The sequence below is a fragment of the Hippoglossus hippoglossus genome, chromosome 11 (genome assembly GCF_009819705.1).
Source record: "Hippoglossus hippoglossus isolate fHipHip1 chromosome 11, fHipHip1.pri, whole genome shotgun sequence".
Classification (NCBI taxonomy): Eukaryota; Metazoa; Chordata; class Actinopteri; order Pleuronectiformes; family Pleuronectidae; genus Hippoglossus; species Hippoglossus hippoglossus.
In genome coordinates, this window is record NC_047161.1 from 11,722,818 (window position 1) to 11,745,021 (window position 22,204).

Below are 22,204 nucleotides of genomic sequence, written 5' to 3' on the forward strand. Positions count from 1 at the left end.
TTGTTGTTTATAACAAAAACAGAGGAGGATAAACTAAGGAACAATAACTATTTTATACATACATACATACATCAGGGTACATATACATATACTGTTAAACAATAACATTTTACTTTTTGTCAGTGCGTATTCACATATATACAAATTTTCCTTCAGATAAATATACATATACATTTTGTATAGGCTACATATACATTATGTTTGTCAGTAATGGTGATATATTATATTATATTATATTATATTATAATTTAATTGTGGATGATCACTCTCACTGCACATGTGTCTGTCAATCAGTCACGGGTGTGTTTCTGCGTCATCACTTCTCAGCCAATCACACTGCGACGTCCGGAAACGGGGCACCCGAGACGTAAACCTGGCAAACATGGCGACGCTCCGGGGAGAGTACGGAGATTGGAAATACGAGCGCTTTTAACCCGACGAAACAACCTCCTCCTCGCATGTTACAATGTGGCGGGGTTAGCCGCAGCCTCCGCACTAACAGCCTTTTAGACGATGCTCGCAGAGGTAAGCCAGCGCCGGCGAAACCGACGCGCGTGTCCCCGCAAGTAGTTTGTTTTCCAGCGGTGGGCTAACGCGGCTAGTTAGCTTGTAGCGGCTAACGTCGTGTAGCGCTAACCCCGCAGGTAAACACTCAGCTTGTCAGCCGGGGAGAGGACGGGACGTGGCCGCGCTGCTCGCCTGCTATAAGTGGCGGTCAGCCCCGGGATTACACGGCTAACGCTACGTTAATACGATGATCTTAGGATGTGCGCACTGTCAACACCGTGCTTGAATTAGCTCGACACAGGCAGTGTCGGTAGTATGCGTTTAGATTATGAGTAACGACCCTCGAGAACGAATTTCTACATCACAACAAACACAGGTGAGCTGGGCGTTAGCTCAATGCACGGCTACTGAAGCTAACACCTCATGTTGAAGGCGAATGAAAGTGATCTGTTTGGTGCTGGCACAGTTGTGGGTTTACTACAGTTAGCTCACATTTCCCATTGGTAACACGCATGCTGAGCAGTGCCGGCTAATAGTCGGTGTTTTGTCACCTCCTGATCATTTTACTTTAACTTCAGGGGGAAGTCTGAGACGTTTATACACAGTAACACACAGCCAGTGAGTAGCCAGGCTGTCCATCATAGTGAGACCAGTGTCATTCTCCTGTCAGACACAAACAACTTGCCTAACACAGGCCTGTCTTGTAATAGTCTTTAAACCAGTATAGCTCGTCTGTGATTGAAGAGATTAGCTTTGGCTCTGTGGTCGCTCGCGTGACTTGCTATGACATTGTAGTTTTTATGCCACAGCTCTCACGTGATGCACTTTCTCAATGCACACACTGGGGCCCTGACTTTCACCATACCCTGGTCATCTGCTGACACGTATTGTAACTCACAGATCCTGTGAGTGGAGTTGGCGCAGACACTTTTCTCACTACAGTTTCCACCTCACCTGAGCTACAGGTGACCTCCCCACATCCAGGCACCTCTCCAGCAGTCTAAGTACAGGTTTAGCCTCTGTAATGAGGCTTCAGCTGCCACTGCACTATTCTTTGTGTCTGACAGGGACTAGTAATGTCTGCCTGAAGCGCAGTCAGGTGTTAAACTACAGTTGCTCTTTGTGAAATCTTGTTCACGGCTAACCTTTAGTCTGAAGTGAATGATTGTTGTGTTGGGTTAGTCCTGCGAGGAAGCTATATAGTGTCATTGCTATTATTGATATACGATCCAAGGTGAGCACAGATGTAGAAACTCTGTATAGAGGGGCCTTTCAGTCAACACTATTGTCTTCATCATCAACCAAGCTCCTGCACAGGAATGCTGTTGCCTCTCAGCTAATAGAAAGCCTAATCTCTGTATGCGTCACCTCCTAGATTTTGTCTCAACGGTTGAGTTTCGTTTAGTTGTTTCCTTCCTGCTCGTATTTGTATCTATAGGTAATTTAATTTAAAAGCATATTTAAGTAATTTGTAGCTCAACTGCTGCTCGTGTATTTTTTACTCATTAGCTTGTATGACCAAGCTTAGCTGTAGACATTGGTATGAACTTTTTTTCTGCCTGGTTGTGATTAACTGGCGAGAGTGAATGGCATACCTGCATAAATTTATGAATACACTTTTCCAACCAGGGTTGGTTTGTTGTAGGGAGGTGTGGGTGCATTGTGTGTTCAACCATGTGCATGCAAAGTTATCTCTGTGCCTTTCACCCCTGACTAAATCTCATTAAGGTGTCCTAATCAAAGCTCGGTGGACATGTTAGGCCAGCACGTTGTCACCTCAGGCCTGCTTGACATCTAGTCCACCTCTCCCTCCTTCCTTCTGTCAATAGAAGTGACACCTTTCAAGAGGTGTGCCACCTTTCATGCAGACATCTCTCATGAATTAAGCCTTGTTCAGACCTGTGTCTCTAATCCAGATAAATCCTCAATAAATTAGGTCATGTTAAGATACAGAATGCAACTCACATTTGGCATAAGAATTAGACCTGTGTCACCACTTAAGGAAGGATTTTGCTCGCTTTCATGTAATAGTTTGTGTCATTTTGTCTTAAACTACTACAGCTGCTAAACTTAAATGAATGAATGCATTTGGTGCGGCCTGGGCGATGCAGCCGCCTACATTTGCAGAGGTCAGGGTTGAATTCCCAGTTGGAGCATGTCTTGCTTGGTTGTGTGTTCCAGTTGGTGGGATGTTGCAGGGCGTGTGATTCTGATGGGTTGGCTAGGATCTTTGGTGAATAATATAAACCTCCATATACGCCCTCCTGGATCCACTTCTCACTAGACGATGAAAAGAGATAGCTGGGGAGGAGACATGTCTCAGCTGTGGTATGTTGCTGACTTCATCCTCCCCAGGGTAACATGGAAGTTAACACTGTTGGACTACAGCTGAAGAAAGCAGTCCATACAAGACTGGACGGAGAAATAGATTGGGGGAAAAACAATACACACATTCATCTGAGGTCCCAAAACAGAAAAACTTCAAGTCTTACTATTCTCAACAGCACATTTTAAAATTGCGAAGAAAGATCAGAGTTTAGAAAGATTGTGATATAATTTTCTTTTTGAAGTAGCCCTTCAGTATCACATCGTGTTTATATGCACACATTAACACATCGGAAAGCCTAGGATTTGTTGTGCAGTCATGTCTGTTTTTAGTTACAGCTGTCCACAGGTCGTCTAAATTGCATTGCAAAGTGTAGCAGGTCCAAAGATTACAATCTGGCCAATGTGCTGATCATAAATGTTTCCATTTTCACTGTGACATTTTTGTCTCCACCTCCTGTAATCAAATGTTAGTGCTGTGCGTGTGCATATACTTGCATACTCCACTTGTTATATTATCACATCTTTGGAAGGTGAAGTACTCTGCTTATCAAACACCAGATGTTTTACTGTGATTACAGAGGAAGTTCAGTTTACCTAATCCCCTCAGGTTGTGTTTTTATCAGGTGAGAGGTGCTGGGTTCATCATGAGTTGGTTGAAGAGCTGGTCACTGAGGCCTTGTCTGTTCGCTCTCCTGCTGTAGGACTTGTTCCTTCACTCAACGGTAGCTAAGGGCTTGTTAGTAGGTACTGCACAGCACAGGTTTGGAAATAATGAGCAGCTTGATTTTCCCAGTGTGTGCTCCACTCACTGTTGTGTTGTCAGTGTGGGCTGTCAGAAAAGTGTCAGAAGGCTGGCCGCCTTCAAATGACAGAGTGGGTTAGACATGCTGGCAAGTAGGATTCCAGCCAACCTGCATATATGAGCACACAGCAGGGCAAAGTTGTCAGCAACATTTGTATTTGATTTATTTCTCTGTTGTTAAAAGAACCACAGCCCCAGAAAGTAATATCTGTTCCTTAAAATAAGTTATTTTCAGTCCATGGCTGTAAAATGTTGCCTCATTTAGTATGTGTGGATCTATGAAATATAAACTAGCCCCACCTCTATCTTTATCCACCCCTCAGCCTCACCCGACTCTGTTCATCAAACACATAACCCTTTGTTGGTTTTCTTTTACAAAACAAGGGGTATGAAATGATGTGGAAAGCCCCACTCTGCAAGGGGACTGGTTCAGTATTGAATTTGGATACCTGACCCCAGACCATCAGGACCCGTCAGCCCGGTTCAGACAAACATTTAGAAATTCTGGTTTGGCTTGCTAAGTTTTCTCTCATGCTTGATTGGGTTCAGAGAGAGTATTGTGGTCAGACCCACACTCTTGTCCCATAACTTTTGTGTTATACATGGTATACAAAAGTGTTACTCTAAAACAAAAAGTGAAACACAACATTTGCCCCTAATGTCACTCTCAGCTGATTGACAGTTATTTTGATGCAGAGAGACTAACCAGGCCAGGACAGCTAAACTTTGCAATACTTTCTTAAATACTAAATCCATACTAATAGGTTTCCGTTTCTAAGACACCGTTTTAAAGCTAAAACTAATCTGTCTTCCAAATCGTTTTAGCTCTCTAACAGTAATCATCCCCATCCATGCTAACAGAGAAGTGTGGCTAGCGTTAACATATCAGTAGTTATGTTTTATAAAACTAAATATAGTAGTGTGGATGTAGCTGAAGTGTAAAATGTCTGTTAACATAGATTTGGATCATAATACACTACAATGATAAACCTACCTCATGTAAAAACGAATGATAAAACTAGAAAGTAACTATCAGTACTGTTGCAGTTTTACCAGGTTGGCATATATCTTTTAATTGCACAGTTTCAGATTGTATTCCCCGGTCATTCTAGAGATTTCCTCTCAAGGTTAATGTGGCAGCTCTTTCTATCATATTAATTCTAGTGGATTAGGCCGGCATGATTAGTCAGCCCCTCTTACTTTCTCTCCCTCTCACAGGCATTAACCGTGGATCTCCCACAGGAGAGCTTTAATGGGCTGAGTTAACCTCTCGCCCAGTGACCACACTGATCATGGTTGCATCTCAGCGCTTGTGGACTTGAGTGCATGGGTTGCAAAATATAGAAAAATCTGCCCTTGAGCAGTTTTTAAGTTGTGCCCTGAAATCTGGGAAATGATAAACACCGATAAGAAGCTGTTTGTGCACGTCTGAATTTGCCTGGAGTCAAGGACATCCAGCAGCAGAAAGCACGTCATAAAGCCTTGCCACTGTGAAAATGCAGTCTGCCTCCAAAAATGCTGCTCTTTAATGATGTACACACCTTTCATTGATCATGTATGCTAAGACTTTATTTTAAGACGTGGTGTCCAGCCTACACGCCACCCAAGCCTTCTTTAGATCAATACTTACTTTTGTGTGTCTGCATGTGTTCACATTTAGTTTGAAGACTGTACTACTTCTTGCGTTTCCGTTTCTATTTGTCTATTCATTGTGGGTTGCGTAAGGATTTGCCTAGATGTAGAGATGTGTGTGTCCGTTGGGCTTTGGTGTTAATCACTGGAACAGATGGTTCATGTTTAAAACCCTGTGTAAGCTGTAATGACTCAAGAGTGTCTGTTATCATGTCTCCTACAAAGCAAAGCCTCCACAGCCTCATCATCTCACCACTAATCCATACTGATAGCCTCCACATTCACTGCTGCTGCTGCTCACTGGCTCCATTGACGTCAGACCAGACCCACCTGAACTACATCCAGATACTTATTAAGGAAATTGACTACAATGGACTCAGACAGGATTCATTGTTATTTGTCACCTTACACTTACAAAAACACTTGGAGGAATCCCAGTTTGCCGTTGACTTGCACAAATCCAGCCTACACACACTGAATCAGGCTTGAATTAATTCAAAATTACAAAATAATATAGTCATCTCTGACTGATGTATCTGGCACATGTCTATGTTGTCACACAAAGAGGTTTTAGCAAGTATTTGCCGCTGAAAGCTTCTTAACACGGCCAACAGTAGAAATGCCCTCTCTTTGATTCCTGTGTGGGTGCTAGCTAAACAGAGTGGATGTGTTTCTAAAGGTCAGTCTGTTTGAGGTTTGCATGAAAGTCAGTACCTGGAGTAGGATTTGTTTTTCTTGTAAAGGATGACAACATTGTGGCTGATGTCTGTGTTCTAGTTGTCTTATGACCAGGCCACACTGGCTGTGGTTCAGCCACAGAAGAGTTTCTAGAGATTTGAGGTCAGCAGAATAGTATAGTTTCAATGCTCATCTCTCTCAGATATATATATATATATATATATATATATATATATATATATAAATATATTTGCAATATTGCTTGTAGCCTACCCGTTTCAAAATAGCAGCACTGCAGCGTTTCTGTTGACAGAATCCATTCATTTGTTTTAAAAAGGATTTTATTGTCAAATATATTAATGTACACAGGACTACTTTTTTACAAGGTGTATACAGTAGTCATACCAGAAACCTCAGAAAGTAGTTGTGACACGCAGCAGAACCACTGCTCAGCCGGTTTGGCCCGGGCGTTAGAAGTGTTAGGACATTACTATTTCTTTACAGATGAATTATGTGTATGTGTGAATGATTGTGTTAGGGTGTACACTTCCTATGAATAATAACCTTTGTCTCTCTACTACACATAGCTCAACTGTAATAGTAGTCATGTTCTTTGACCAGCCCTATTATGCTCCAGTACTCACAACCCTGCTATTATTGACATTATCTCAACCAGTTGTGACATGAGAAAGAGGGTAGTCGAGCCAGTTTGGACACATTCTGAAGCCTGGACACAAGTGTCTACGAACACACTAAAGACATTGGTTACTCTCAGCTTTTGGCCCCAACCTTACTGTCTTTCTTCAACGCTATAAGATAGGGGAGGAATTTGGTTAACGTAGCTACATTTCTACTGGGTGGCCTGTTCTCAGCCATGTTACATTTTCATTTAAAAGCGTCACTAGAGGAGCGGTTTTGCATGAGAAGAGAAAGCTGTGAAGTCATCAAGCGATAGTGGTGCTCACATTAAACCAAAGTAATCAAATTGTAAAATAAATTGTATGTCTGAATAGGCTGGTCTCTACACTGAAGAAAAATGTGATTCCTTAGTGCTGTTAGCTCAGATAATTAAAAAAAACTACTCAGTCTGCTGATAAAACGTTGGCTGATAACAAGATATTAGCCTTTGACAGACATATGAATATCAGCATTTATGTTTGCCAATATGTGCAAATATGAAAACTAACTAAAAAGTTTGATTTATTTGTGTTTTTGTTTTATTATAGTTATAGTAATATTTATAATCAATCAATCAGACTTTATTTGTATAGTTTTTTTCATACAAAAAATTTCACACGAAGTGCCTTACAGAATAAAAGAAATCAAAACATTGAAAACAATACCCACTTCCATCCACACACAGAGGAAGCCAATATTAACAGGAAGAGAGGAAAACACTATCGTAAATCTCCTAAATTTGAAATAATGAAACACCAAAGGCAGATATAAAGTTCATGGTTATTTACATACATCCGCCAATATATCGGTATTGGACCATTTTTTTAATCCTTAACATCGGCATCTGCCCCAAAAATGTATATTGGTCAGGCTCCACAACTAATATAACACATGAGACTTGTTCAAGTGGGGTGTAGAACTGAATAATCTGGTTATTGCAGAGCAACAACAACATGACGCCACTGATTTGTTCGTCACAAAGTATTTGGCAGTTGAAATATTTGCAGTGGATCACCTTATATATGGTCTTACTTGATAATTCAATATTGATTATTTTAAGAAACGCACCCCGTGTCGGCCACTGTCACAAATAAAGTCTCATTGTGTGGGAAACTGCTGTCTTGTCTCGGCCTGATCTCAGCCTGTCTAATTGGCTGTGGGCTTCCGGTGAGTAAATACAGTCAAGGTCAGTCGATCCCACTGACAGTCATCAGTGTCAGCTTTGCCGTGTAATCAGTTGTGTGTGGCGATGACCGATGTCACACGCTGATCTGATCTGAACTGGAGCCAATCAAGTCCTTTTTTAAACTAAATTGACTGTTATCAGCTTTATGAAGCCTGTTCCCATTGACAACCTATCTTACAATAAGTTCAGTTTATGCATCTATTTCACAGGTGAAATACTATGTGTGTAGGTTTCCCCAACTATTTTGAATCTCTCATATGCAGAATATGAAGATACCTTTGTAATGCTGTAGTATACTGCCTTTGAGCAGCTGGTATCTCTACCACTCATGTTCTTGGAGCTGATAGTTGATATCTCCATATTTTATGACCTGAATTGGGAGCGGAAACAAATGACAACTTCATCGGGACATGGTGGTCATGAGGAACGCACGTGTGCATTGGCAGCCGTTCAGTGTTGCCTCTAGATTTTCGCGAGATATTTCAAATTGAAGTTGAGCAAAATTTGTTATGAGTTTATTGAAACTTAGTTACTGTATTTGATCGCACATTGAATGATTAAATTAGTGATGGGATTGTTTGTCATCTGCAGTACGCGGATGCAACAAACTGTTCAGTGGACATTTGTAAGAGTAAGTAAAATTGTGGATTTGTATGTTTGTAGAGCCACAGGTTGAACTAAATCTGCTTCACAAATAACCAAAATAGTGATCTCTTCATCACTGATTCTCAATAGCCTGCCTGTGTGCTGTGGTCATGCTATACTGTATATAGTGATCTGGCTGTCCCATGCTTCCGACACACTTGGCAGCCAGTTTAATGTGTGTCATCCAGTTGTCCATAGTTGGCAGTGGCAGAGAAAACAATGTGCCAGTGTCCTGAGGAGGCTCTGTCTCTCCCTATCTGGCTCCATCAGCGGAGGTGCTGAGGAACTTGGGTATGAATGTAGGGCAGCAGAAGATCGTTGCTGCTGATAATCATTGAGTCTGTCAGCGACACCACTCTGACGGCTCCACTGCTGAAGTGTGAGAGAGATACAGTGTGTGACTCGCATTATTCACATTAGCACATGACACTGCATGGTCTGGTTTCATTGGTCAGGCTTGTACCTGCGGGGACAGATAGGTTTGTGGAGACTCATCCCTCATGTACCAACCCCCAGCATGAGAACGCACACACCTATTCATATTAACTGTGGCCCGACCAATAGGGCTGATACTATTATCAAGATTTAGGAGTGTAAAAGAGGCCTCCAATAATATATCAGCCCATAGTAACTAATTTTCCAACAAAACTTAAAAAAAATCTTTTTTCTGGTATTTTTGTTTTGTATTTGATAGCGACAACGAAGATGGATAGGAAATGTGGGGAGAAAGAGTTTGGGTATGACATAGCAAGCAGATCAGCCTGCAGGCAGACAAACTTGGGTACATATGAGCATTCAACGTGTGTGTGTGTGTGTGTGATTCTGTGTCCATATAAATTGTCTTTACCTGCTTATCCTGAAGCATCGTAGGGGGCTCCATATATCCAAGAACCTATACAATATGTATAGGGCTAGTTCCTGGATATACGGAGCCTAGTCCTTTGGACGCAGGTGATTTAAGCAGGAGGTTGACGTATTGAACAGGGAGACAGTATTCAGTCTCCCATGGCAATTAGCATCCAGCCATCTCTGAGAGAATAACCTGCTTTCGATGTCATTAGGAGAAAAATAAACAGTGAAGTCTTATCCTCTGTGATGTGAAAGCATCAACAACAGTCATGATAGAGGTCACTTCCAGTTTTAAAACCCTCAGCCTGCACTGAGCTGGACTGAGTGGGTATTAGCTCTGCTGTTTGTGCCAGTGCTATACTTATACAGTGATGGTAGCTCCACTCTGTCAGTCAGGACTTGTTTTCCTCGACTGGTGTATTTAAATTAAGTTATCTGGTATTGTATCATTTCACCATCTGCAGCAGTGTCACAGTATGGGACTGAAAATGGAACAACTAGAGTAAGTAATTTGAAAACGTGGGAGTTTGGTTTCCTGCAGTGACAATAACAGGAAAACCATAGGATGTGACTCACACACACACACACACACACACTCCCAGTCTTCATGTGATACTCTCTAACAATACAGCATACAACAGTGTGTCTTTTTAAATAATGTTTTCCTGTGCTGACATAAAAAGTGTTGAAGTAATTTTTTTCTGCTCTGTGAGTGATGTAATTTTACTGTACACTTTGACCGATGCTGGAGTTTTGGGGCAGATGCTAATTTAAAGGAGCAAAAAATATATATATATATCTCTATATATCGCCACATCATTGCCTGCTCAGCTGTGATGTGAGCTCTGCTTCATTGCTGAGTTTGCAAATAATGGAGTCAGAGCGCACTCTGCTGGACCCACGATGTGATGATAATATTTCAAAATTACCTTGAGCATTTTTTTTCTGCATTATGTTTTCATATTGGTTTGTGTTTGACAACATACAACACAACCAATATACACTTTATCTGTGACAGGCCAATAATGGCAGATAAAATCAGCCAGCTGAAATTACGTGTTGGCTCAAGTAATAATGTAAAAAAACCCACCTTGATCAGTTCCTTAAAAACATGAATAATATCGAATATCGACCAGTTAAATTATAAACACGTTTTCATGGAGTATTCATCCTGTGTTTTGGATTTATGTGTGTTTCAGGCCAGTCTATCCATCTGGGGATGGGGGGGTCTTGGAGTCGTGCTGTTCCTCGTCACCTTTGGACCCTTTGCCATATTCTACCTGGCCTTTTATATCTTCTGCTTTGTTGGAGGGTGAGTATTGAGTTTTCTCAGCCACACTTGGTGTCTATTTATAACCACAGGAGCCTGACAGATCAGTTTAAACTTGCTCTCGCTTGTTTTTCAGGGGCTTTGCGGTCACTCTGCTCTATGGAAAGATCAACTCAGAGAAACACCTGGAGAAATGCGAGCACTCTTACTTGCCACCCACACAGATTGGTATAGTGAAGGTAAAAGGAGCTTAAATGAGCACAGGTTTTGATGTCCCCTACATGAACCAATTCATTAGGCGGTATTTTGTTTTCTTTGTTGATGTCAGCCTGCCAGTTTACATGCAGATCAGGCTTTTGCTGATATGATTACTCACATTTCACCACATCTCTCTTGTCATGGTGTTGGTGTATTTCTTTTTCAGACATTGGATGAGATGAAGCTAGAAATGAAGCCCATAAGGATTGACCGGAGATTGACTGGCTCCAGTTTTATAGATGAACCACTACAACAGGTGTGTGTGTGTGTGTGTGTGTGTGTGTGTGTGTGTGTGTGTGTGTGTGTGTGTGTGTGTGTGTGTGTGTGTGTGTGTGTGTGTGTGTGTGTGTGTGTGTGTGTGTGTGTGTGTGTGTGTGTGTGTGAGAGAGACTTTGTGACTTCCTGTGCATTTAACACTACAGGATTGACCGTATATTAAAGCATTTCTTTCTATTTTGAACTGCTGTCTGCTGGGGATGTACTCCGATTAACACAATTGTAACTAGTATGGCACTGAGAGCGCATTCCTCTGCCAACAGTCAGTCCCCTTAAATTCAATCAAGCTGCAACAAATTTCACACACTCAAATCCCCGAATTATTCCCTGGAGAGTCAGGGAAATGTTTTAAAAGCCCTATCTCACAATGTTAAAGAAAGTAATAAAAAAAATTCCTGGATCTGCCCTTTTGTCCTGATCCACTCGAAATGTAATGTGTTTTTTCTTGGCCCACGCACCATCATTGCAACAAGTTCCGAAACCATGACTGAGGTAAAAAGATCCTGTAAATGATGGTCAGGTTGCTGGTCAACACAGACACAAAGTTAATGGCTTTAGTCTTCTGGTCACTGTGGTTACAAGACTGACAGTAGAAAACCAAGCTTTTAGCACTCAGTAAAAGCCACATGGCTGGCAGAGGTAAGTGCAGACTCAGCAGTTTGAGACGGTCAGATGATTCTCTACTGGTGTCTCTGTTCTCCATTCCTCCCTAGGAATGCACACTAATCATTTCAGCAGCATGTGAACCTTGAGATCTTGCACATCTTAACATGACACCATGCAAAACTGTGTCATTCTCTACGAAAAGAAGAACAATCTTGATTTTTATGACGCATTCTGTGACCAAATCCTTTGTCCCTCGGCAGCTCACTACATCAGCAACAGATACTGACAGTCATAACCTCTGCCAAGGAGGGATTTCACCCCTGTCCATTTTTTGTTGGTTTGTTTGTAAGCAGTCTTGTAAGCAGCATTACGCAAAAACTACTGGACATATCACCATAAAACTTGGGGGAAAGATGTGATATGAGTCAGGGAAGAACCCACTTTCTTTAACGTAGCAGACGTTTTTCAACAATTTCACTATTTTCTCAGCGACGACATCATGGATCTTAATGAAAAAAATCTGGCTTATTCAGGGGACTGCTTTCTATAAATGTGTGAAATGTGGTGCACCTTGATTGAATTTGAAGGGACTGTTGGACCTTGGTAAAGGAATGCAATCTACTCACTAGCATTCTAGTTTTGTTAAATGTGATTGAATCAAACTATTCAGCTGAAATCTGTGTTGTGTTAAGCAAATAACATCTAAATGATTGATTTGTCCAGGTTTCTTTAGACCTAATAGCCCAATTGTCTTTGACCCTGGGTGTTTGTTATAGACGATGATCAACAGATTCAATTTTCTTTCAAAGAAGAGTTATTCATTCAACTCTGTATCATTTATTTAACTCCCCCATCTCTGTATTTGTTATCCCCCTGAGTCTGGCTCCAAGGTCGTCTCTATTAAATTTGTACTTTTCATTTTCCTCTGTTCTTCTCCTCTGCAGGTGATCCAGTTCGCTCTGAGAGACTACATCCAGTACTGGTACTACACTCTGAGCGAAGATGAATCCTTTATATTGGAGATCAGACAAACACTGCAGAACGCACTCGTCCAGTTCTCCACACGGTACAAGACGAGCACATTCTGAACCATATCTGACACTTTCTGCTTCGATATTTAAGGTTTTATACCAAATCTGCTCTGTATTTATTTTACTTTTTGTGTGTCAAGGTCCAAAGAGGTGGACTGGCAGCCTTACTTTACCACTCGCCTGGTGGACGACTTTGCCACCCATTTACGTGTCTTCAGAAAAGCCCAGGATCGCCTCGCTGACAGAGAGGACAAGCAGAGTACGCACACACATTCATGATTGCTCTCTATCCCTCACTAATCATTAGCATGTCTCCTGAATTTTCCTAAACACAGACTATGATTGCGTATTTTGTAGCGTAATCAGAGTTTTGTGTTTTGTCTTTTGATGGACTACACAATAAGATTTGATTACAACTGTGGGGCAAAAAAATTGTTTCATAGAGTTGAGCAGAGATGATGACAATGACGAGTTATGTCTGAACAGGAGACATAACGGAGGAGCTGGTGGACTCGTTCTTTGAAGCCGAGGTGGAGATGGAGAGGAAGATTTGCCGAGACGTAGTGTGCACTTCAAACAAAGACGAAGAAGGTAAACGCACGTCTTTATTCGGTCTTGTTTTACATTTGACACCATTGCGCGGAACACAAATGTGTTTTCGTCTCATTGTATCGTAATTGTAAACCTAATCACAAGCTGTGTGTGTGTCAGGTTTCCTTCGGGACTTGTGTGAGTTGCTTCTGTATCTGTTACTACCTCCTGGAGATTTCCACAACAAGAACATGAGATACTTCCTAAGGGTGAGTACACTTAAGAAACAGTATACACACATACAATCTCACACTTACTTAAAGAATAAATGATCTCAACATGTGTTCATTCACTGGTTTGAATGAAGAAATCACACATTCATCACACAGTAAGTCTGTGTTGAGTCACCAGCAAGTGCTGCCAGTTTGGCTATCGGCCACAAGCCTCTCTGAGTCTTAGGTTCAACAACAGGCTTCTACATTAGCCACATTACCATAACAGACAACGTGACGTCATGTTTGTAACTGGAATCTCACTGTGGTGGTTTTTTAGGAGGTGTTGGCTCGTGGTGTGCTGCTTCCTCTGATCAACCAGCTGAGCGACCCGGACTACATCAACCAGTTTGTCATCTGGATGGTGAGATTTGGCCGTACATACATTCTATCTATCAGCTGATTTTGGCTGTTTTTGTGTAAATAATCACAAAAGAGAGCAATCGTGTGTGTGTGTGTGTGTGTGTGTGTGTGTGTGTGTGTGTGTGTGTGTGTGTGTGTGTGTGTGTGTGTGTGTGTGTGTGTGTGTGTGTGTGTGTGTGTGTGTGTGTGTGTGTGTGTGTGTGTGTGTGTGTGCTTGTGCTTGTGTAGATTCGGGACTCCAGTTGTAACTATGAAGCCTTCATGAACATACTGAAGTTGACAGACAAACCTCCTGAGCTGGAGGCTGTCAAGGACAAGGTGGTGGAAGAGCTGCAGTATCTCCGCTCCCTGGACACTGCTGGAGATGGTGGGCGCTCGCACTCACACACACTCATGAAAGTATTTGGCCATGTAAGGCACAGAGGACTTCTGAAAATGCCCTGCATTCATCTCCTTTATTGTTTCTTTGTCCCTTAGACATCAATGTGATCAAAAACCAGATAAACAGTCTTCTGTTTGTGAAGAAGGTTTGTGAGACCAGGATCCAGAGGCTGCAGTCTGGCAAGGTGAGAAACCACTAAACACTTTTCATAGTTCTCACACTGGAGGATCCAATAAAAAATGTACTTTACTTAATTTTAGTGCATTCAGTTTTGATAGCTGCTTATCTATATTTATTAGTATGATTGTTAAATATTGTCTGCACAAGCATCCGCTGCCTTTGCTCAATGTCATTTAGTTTTCACACACAGTTTTCAGACTTTTCTTTTCCTGTGTCTGGTTGTGTAGGAGGTGGACGCCTTGAAGCTGGCAGCCAACTTCGGCAAGCTGTGTGTTATCCCCCTGGATCACATCCTCGTCCACAACATAGCCCTGCAGTTCTTCATGGGTAATTCTGCAAATACCAAACACTCCTGGAGCCTCAAACTTGTGGCTCTTTTCATTTTGACATTTCTGGAGCTGTTCCGAATTCTCAAATTTCCAAAATTGAAAGAACTTGACAAAGCCAAAGTTACATTTAGTCATTGAAGTGGCACAATAATTCAAAGTATTTATGTAACCTTCTAACCTTAGACAGGAATAACTGTATGTGTTTGTGTGTGTTGATTCAGACTTCATGCAGGCAGCGGGGGCGCAGGCCGAGCTGTTTTTCTGGCTCACTGTGGAGGGCTACAGGGTGACGGCACAGCAGCAGCTGGAGGCCATGCAGGGCTGGCAGAAAGACGGCAAGAAGCAGCCCAGCGCCACCAAAGGACTGCTGAAGGCCGCTGCACTCGGTGTCTTCGAACAATACCTCTCTGAAAAGGTAGGAGGCATTTTAAGATCACAAGTCAAACTCATTACTTGCTCATATTAAATATTATTCCAAAACAATCCTTGAGAGGTGACACATGTATTTCACCTCACTCTTGCTCATGGTGACCCTCACTGCCTGCATGTCAAGTTTCAGATGATGTTACTGTAAAATCTTGTAGGCTACTTTTTGGTTTAGTTTTGGTCCCTCAGATGTTTAACTATTTATACGTACCTGCTTTGTAGTAATTCTTTCCGTATTGTAAGAAATGATCTACTGACACACGTCTAATATTCATTCTTCTTTAACAGGCATCTCCCAGGGTGCAGGTGGAAGAGGAGTCTGTAACTAAACTTGGGGAGAAGCTGCAGAAGGAAGATCCCACGCCGGAGATATTTGACGAAATCCAGAGACAGGTACAACAATGTTTTCAACAGAGATTTTTCTGTGTGACTGAATTTTATGACCCATGCTGACACTTGAAGGATCTTAATTTAAGCTATTTTCATTGATTCAAGCAGAGATGCACATTTTTCTTCTCTCTTCTTTATATTCAGTTCTTTATTTAATGTTCCACCAGTTTCACACATGCTGTGTTTTACCACAGGTGTATGACATGATGCTACGTGATGAGCGCTACTACCCCTCCTTCAAGCAGAGCCCTCTGTACGTCCGCATGCTCGCAGAGCTGGATATGTTGAAAGAACCAAGTTACCGGGGATCTGACGACGGCGATGGAGAGTCTTTCAATGGCTCTCCCACAGGAAGCATAAACCTAGTATGTCGTCTTCCGTTCCTGTTGCAGGGCTCAGAAAAACCCTGATGTGACATTACGTTTTTGTAGTTCATCCTCTGGTTGTTTATGGTGTACTTGTTCCTTGTGATTTTAGTCTTTGGACGACTTGTCCAACTCCTGCCATGATGAATCTATGCACCTTCATGCCTTCATCTCCGACACAGGTACAGAGACACACACACACACACAGTCTAAATACACTCATTTTTATAAACGTTGTGTTTGAGTGTTTGTCGATAAAGAGTTGTGAAGAAAACTTAGGATTTGATTCTTACAACTTGTGTATGCGGAGTGTTTCATGCATACCTGTTAGTCTGTCCGGACCAGCTCCACCCTGCATGTTCTTTCTTTCAACTTTTCACCTCCCAGCTCCGTTCAGCTGCATGCGTCTGCTGTCACTTTTATCCTGTTCCAGTGTTCTTTTTATTTCTTTCATTCTGTCACCTTCACTGTTTTTCTGTTCTTTCTTTTCCCTTCCTCCTCCCCCTCCCTCATCCTTCCTGTCAGTCTACCACATTTTCCTTTTTTTTTATCACATTTTCACTCTCTGTGCACTGCATTCTTTCTTCTGCTTGTTCTTCTTTCCCCCCACACACACTTTGCACCTACACATTCTTTTCTTTCCATTCCCTTCTTTCTTCTGCTTTCATCCACCCCCTCGTACTCCAATCCCTCATGGGATTTGTTACCACGTGGCGTAGCTGACGCTTGTCTCCCCGGCTTCTGGGGTGCTGCAGGGGTTTGCAACGACCACGGTAAGACCTACGCGCTGTACGCCATCACTGTGTTCAGACGCAACCAGGATGGCAGCGAGGACTGCTGGAAGACCTACCGCCGCTATTCAGACTTCCATGACTTCCATATGAGGATCACTGAACAGGTTTGTGTTTGTGAGAGTTAAATAAAAGTTAATATTAGTGTTAAAATGTGAAGCAACAACATTAATTTGTTTGTCTCCGTATGTATTGTTTTAGTTTGAGAACATGGCGTCGATACTCAAGCTGCCAGGAAAAAAGACATTCAACAACATGGACAGAGACTTCTTAGAGAAGAGAAAAAAAGACCTCAATGCTTACCTACAGGTAATTATTTTATATATTAGATAAATGGCCTAGATCGTTATGTATACATCAATAACTTTTTGTGTGTGTTCCAGTTGCTGATGAACCCAGAGATGGTGAAGGCCTGCCCAACTCTGATTCCTTATGTCTACGACTTCCTAGAAAACAAGGCCTACAGCAAGGGCAAAGGAGAGTTCGCACGAAAGGTTACTTGACTTTTCTAAACTATATTTAACATTTCAGTGTAATTTATTTATAACAAGATAACTGCAAATACGTTTTGTGATGTTTGTTGCAAGATTTAAAGATTCTTTACATGTTGTTGACACAATGCTTTTAATATTATTATTATTATTATTATTCCACTAAGTGTTGTCAATCTAGAGGCACACATATGTATTTTCAGTCATGAATCAAAGCTTAAATGTTGCATCAGATCTTTAATGGTGAAAATGTAAAAAAAAACAGCCCTATACATCAATGTCAAAGTAGTAAAGCAAAATCCTGCATCTGCCTACTTAACTGCATCTGCTTCCAAATCTAATGGGTTCTTTCTTGTCCCATCCTTCCATTAACTTTGTTGAAATCTGTTCTGTAGTTTTTGCATAATCCTGCTCACAAAAAACTACCCAACCAACATATGACCTCCTTGGTGGAGGTAACTAGCACTTCCCTGGACATGCTTTCCTTTCTATGTTCTGTGTTTTGCGGAACATGTGTACCGACTTCCGATTTCATCTTTAATTCAGCAGTTATTTGATTATTGTGACTCACTGAGGTTTGTAACTGTCTCAATAAAATACATTTCCTTCTTTTTGTTTCATTGGCCCATCAGATAGACACATTTGTAAATCCTCTGAAGAGCTCAATGAGGAACGTGTCCAATGCGGTGAAGGCCCTGCCGGACAGTCTGGCTGAAGGAATGACCAAGGTATCTGACAACATGGGACGCATGTCAGAAAGACTGGGTCAGGACCTTAAACAGTCCATACTGAAGGTAACACCATCAAATACTGACGATATTTTAAAAAATATCATCAACCACAAGCCTCCATGTTAGTTCTTCCAACCTCTGACCATGTAGTGTCTCTCCTCGGCTCTCCCAGGGGCCCCCACTCCTCCCCAAGTCAGACATCGACCCTGAACACTGTCGAGTCTCCGCGCAGCTCGATGACAACGTGAGTCAGTCAGACTTGGTTTGGTTGCCACGTTTTTTCTTTTTATTGTGATTTCAGTCAAATGTTAAATGTGTGCCTTGTTGGTCCAGGTGGACGATAACATCCCGCTGAGGGTAATGCTGCTGCTGATGGATGAAGTGTTTGACCTGAAGGAGAAAAATCAGTGGCTGCGCAGGAACATCAAGAACCTGCTGCAGCAGCTCATCAGAGCGACATATGGAGACACCATCAACAGGTTAGAAACACTAGGATGTATTTTATATATCCACAGGTACAGCAAGCACAAACATATCTATAATACTGTCATGGATTGTTTATTTAGTTGACTATTAAAGTGTTTCTACCCTCATCAAGCTATATTTTATTGATTACTAATCTCATCACCAACATGTTAACAGTCTTGCACATTTGGTTTAAGAGCTATTTGTTGCTTTCGAATCATTCACTGAATAATCTGTCTCTGTAGGAAAATCGTGGATCATGTGGACTACTTGACTTCACCAGAGCAGGTGGCTGACTATGTCAAGAAGTTCAGGTAATGACTACCCCCTTTCTTTCAAATACATCTGATTGGTCAGAGGACTTGGGACTAACACGGATCAGCTCCGTCTTCACACAGGGATTCCTACTGGCCCAACGGTATACTGGCTGAGACAACGCCCCGCCGGGACAAGAGCATCCGCATGAGGACACGAGTAGCTGCCAAGACCAGCCTGCTGGGTATCATGCCAGGTGAAGAGACACACACACACACACACTTTATCATCAGCCAGCCCCCATGCACTTACGCCTCATTTTTAAGGTATCCTCTCCTGTACATACAACATAAACTCTAGCTAGCCCTAGGGGGCAGTAATGAGCCCATACATTAGAGAAGGACAAAGCAGACATAATAGAGAACTAACTTGAACTTAAGTATCAAACCAGTTTTCACCCTGAATTTTACAAGAAAAGAAGAGTTTCAGGGTGAAGACTGACTTGTTTGTCTCTGATAAATCTTAGTGCTCAGCCACTTCTCTGAGCTTTTTTATTGAAGACATCCAAGACTGAAATAAAACTGAGTTCAGCCTCTGTTAACTGGCCTGAGGGCAGAGGACAAGCAGAAGAAGTGTAGGACTATAAAGTCTGTACGGTATCTTTCACTTTGTAAACAATTGGCAGGTATACTCGCTTTACTTTCTTTTGCTTTGAGCTTCATATCTTTGTCGTCTAACTAAATCATACTAAACTTCATTCTTGCCCTAAAGCCACACACAAGAGGCAAAGGTTAACCCATGAGAGTTCTTTTCTTTTTCACCACTAACTCCATATTTCTCTTTCTGCCCCAGATGAACTGAAGCACATCATTGGAGCGGACACCACGAGAAAGGGCATCCTGCGCGTCTTCGACATGTTCCAGTACCAACCCATGAACCGGCGGCTCGTCTACGTTTTCCTGGAGGGCTTCTTGGAGACAATGTTCCCCCAGTACAAATTCCCCGAGCTCTTTGTTAAGCTGCACTCCCGCTCACCGCGCATCCACAGATACAGCCAGAAACTCAAATCGGCCTCTCTCAAGAGGTGACAGGAAAGGACGAGGCAACGGGACCGACTAGACACACACAGACTTGGGAGTGAAGGGTGAGAGCGGGGGCTTGACTTGAGGTGTGTGTGCGTGTGCGTGATCTCTGCCCTTCCACTTCGCTCACACTCTTTGGTGAACAACACTCCTATGATCAAGCCGATTGTCTCTTTGAAAACCGAAGGATGAACAACAGACTCTGCCCTCCTCACGCTCTGTGACACACACATGCGCAAACACAAGTCCTGTAATTTGCACCAAGACTGAACATGGCAGTCTTTTCTTTTAGCTTCTATATTTTTCTCCCTCCTTTTTGGACTTTTTAGTTGTCAAGCTTTATCCTGGGCCAGTCGATGCTGCTTTCACGTGGTCCAGAGAGCTGACCACAGATACTGTATTGTTTTTAAACTGCAGGAGTAGATAGCGTAGACCCACACCTTGCCTTACCCTTCCCGTTTCTTCTGTCTTTCAGCCAGCTCAGTCTGCCATCATTAAGCTGGCCGTCGTTATAGCTACCCTCAATGCTGTAGACATGTCAACTGCGAAATCTATATTTTGTTTTCACAGCACCAAATATGTCAATATCACTGGGTTGAAGAGGCGCTGTTTTTAAAAATGTGACTGAACAAATGTGGGTCGAAAGGATGATTTTTATTTTTATTGTCAGCATTTTTTTTCCCAGCCTCAATGCTTCTCTTGACTCATATTTTTTCCCCCTTTTTTGCTCGTCCGAAGTGTGACATCATCTGTGCCGCCCACGATCCTCAAAGAGTAGGCCACCTCCCCTTTAACGCTAATGTCATAACCTGTGACGACCAAAGCTCACGGTGTGTGTGTGTGTGTGTGTGTGTGTGTGTGTGTGTGTGTGTGTGTGTGTGTGTGTGTGTGTGTGTGTGTGTGTGTGTGTGTGTGTGTGTGTGTGTGTGTGTGTGTGTGTGTGTGTGTGTGTGTGTGTGTGTGTGTGTGTGGCTGGCACGAAGATCTAACCCTCTTCAGTCAGAAACTGTGCCAGTCTGAGCGAGTGAACCAGCCTTAAACCTACATAGAGTATAAACTGACCGAGAGACGCACACTAGAGGGAGCTCTCCTCCACATGACTGAACGTTACAAGGAGATCGACATAGAGATATGGAGAAATATCCCTAATCACTTTTATTCAGAGAAGATTTAATTTAGTGCAATATTTTTGTTCTTTAATGCATGTGCATTTTGAATCGTATACTGGAACAAGTAATTCACATTGTTTTTAAAGTAAAGAACACAAAAGAAGTCCCCAGAAACGTCTTCTTATCCCAACAACTTAACATTCCGTTGTTGTAACAATACAATGTTCATTTTACAGACTTGTTTTATAAGTCGGTGGTTTGTTAGTTTTGGGTGTGAGGGGAGTATTTTCCACTCATCCCTCACCCACTCGAGAGGGTTTTTGGGTATTGATCAGGGTGGTGTCAGAAGGGGGGGGGGGGGTTTGTGTCACAGCCTGATTGTTAGCTCATCGGGACATAGCTAGCTCAGAGGCGGCCACAAAACAACTGCTTCTATTTAACTCGTAAGTGGCGTTTTATGCATTAGAGCTCATTCTGTCGAGTGTGAACAGATGTCGTGAACGGACAGCTGGAGGGACCGCCCCTTTCCGCCTGTCCAATAGTCACTCAGACTCACGGGAGAGCTTTGTGACCTGTGACCAATGGAATCACTGCTAATGAGCACTTACCGTAGCAACTGTGCGAGGGTCTCTCCCGTTGGCTGGACGGAGCCCCGTTCTGCTGCAGCCGTCGGACGGGACACGATCGCCTGCTGTGATTCGCTTACACTGAGCAGCAATGGTGGACTCTGATTGGCTGAGGGAGGACATGAACTGGAGCCTCTCTTACCGGTAGAGGAGGAGACGTCACCTTTAACTTTCTGCACACCTCTCCATACAGGAAGGCTTGTTGTTTTTTTTCCCACTTTTTTTAACCCCCACTATATATGAATCTATTATAAAGAAAATTGTGCATATCTGTGTACAGTATGTGTTAATAGTGTGCCTAAATGTACTGTCAACTCTATTTTCATATTTTTCTTTAACCTAAGAAAAAAAAAAATCAATCAGAATGTCATGATCATTTTACGCAACTGAAAATGACTTTAGGGTGTTTTTTTGCATTATGCTTATCAAACTGTTCCTTGTGAGCAACTGTGCTCAGATCAGTATAACACTAATAAACGGTTACTCAGACTAACTGACCCAGTGTGTCCGGTGTCTTATGTAGCTGCTGTATTTGTTCATGACATCACTCACACGGATGACGTCTCACACTGAGAAGCTGGTGTCTGGTGCCTCCACATCACACCGACCTTAACTGCTTCAAAAAGATTATACCCCTGTTCTCTGCTACTGTATCAAGTCACCCACCAGT

The 22,204-nt window shown here is 42.4% G+C and overlaps 1 protein-coding gene across 5 annotated transcripts in view; it reads left to right on the plus strand.

Annotated features, from left to right (window-relative positions):
- Window positions 1–343: 343 nt before the first annotated feature.
- Window positions 344–22,204, plus strand: part of snx13 (sorting nexin 13) — a 30,158-nt gene continuing 8,297 nt past the window's right edge. Inside the window, exons 1-25 of one of the 5 annotated variants that reach the window (XM_034600665.1) lie at window positions 344–883; window positions 10,505–10,617; window positions 10,712–10,814; window positions 11,000–11,089; window positions 12,660–12,781; window positions 12,887–13,005; window positions 13,233–13,337; window positions 13,458–13,546; window positions 13,830–13,913; window positions 14,141–14,279; window positions 14,390–14,478; window positions 14,702–14,801; window positions 15,025–15,218; window positions 15,518–15,622; window positions 15,814–15,984; window positions 16,097–16,166; window positions 16,740–16,882; window positions 16,977–17,084; window positions 17,159–17,269; window positions 17,899–18,060; window positions 18,170–18,241; window positions 18,331–18,476; window positions 18,708–18,776; window positions 18,861–18,973; window positions 19,570–20,655. In XM_034600665.1, coding sequence (XP_034456556.1) covers window positions 836–883; window positions 10,505–10,617; window positions 10,712–10,814; window positions 11,000–11,089; window positions 12,660–12,781; window positions 12,887–13,005; window positions 13,233–13,337; window positions 13,458–13,546; window positions 13,830–13,913; window positions 14,141–14,279; window positions 14,390–14,478; window positions 14,702–14,801; window positions 15,025–15,218; window positions 15,518–15,622; window positions 15,814–15,984; window positions 16,097–16,166; window positions 16,740–16,882; window positions 16,977–17,084; window positions 17,159–17,269; window positions 17,899–18,060; window positions 18,170–18,241; window positions 18,331–18,476; window positions 18,708–18,776; window positions 18,861–18,973; window positions 19,570–19,805 — 2,901 coding nt within the window. In that variant the 5' untranslated portion in view covers window positions 344–835 and the 3' untranslated portion in view covers window positions 19,806–20,655. Of the gene's footprint in view, window positions 884–10,504; window positions 10,618–10,711; window positions 10,815–10,999; window positions 11,090–12,659; window positions 12,782–12,886; window positions 13,006–13,232; window positions 13,338–13,457; window positions 13,547–13,829; window positions 13,914–14,140; window positions 14,280–14,389; window positions 14,479–14,701; window positions 14,802–15,024; window positions 15,219–15,517; window positions 15,623–15,813; window positions 15,985–16,096; window positions 16,167–16,703; window positions 16,883–16,976; window positions 17,085–17,158; window positions 17,270–17,889; window positions 18,061–18,169; window positions 18,242–18,330; window positions 18,477–18,707; window positions 18,777–18,860; window positions 18,974–19,569; window positions 20,656–22,204 lie in introns of those variants that run through there. The other 4 variants (XM_034600661.1, XM_034600663.1, XM_034600664.1 and 1 more) reach the window with 4 other exon arrangements.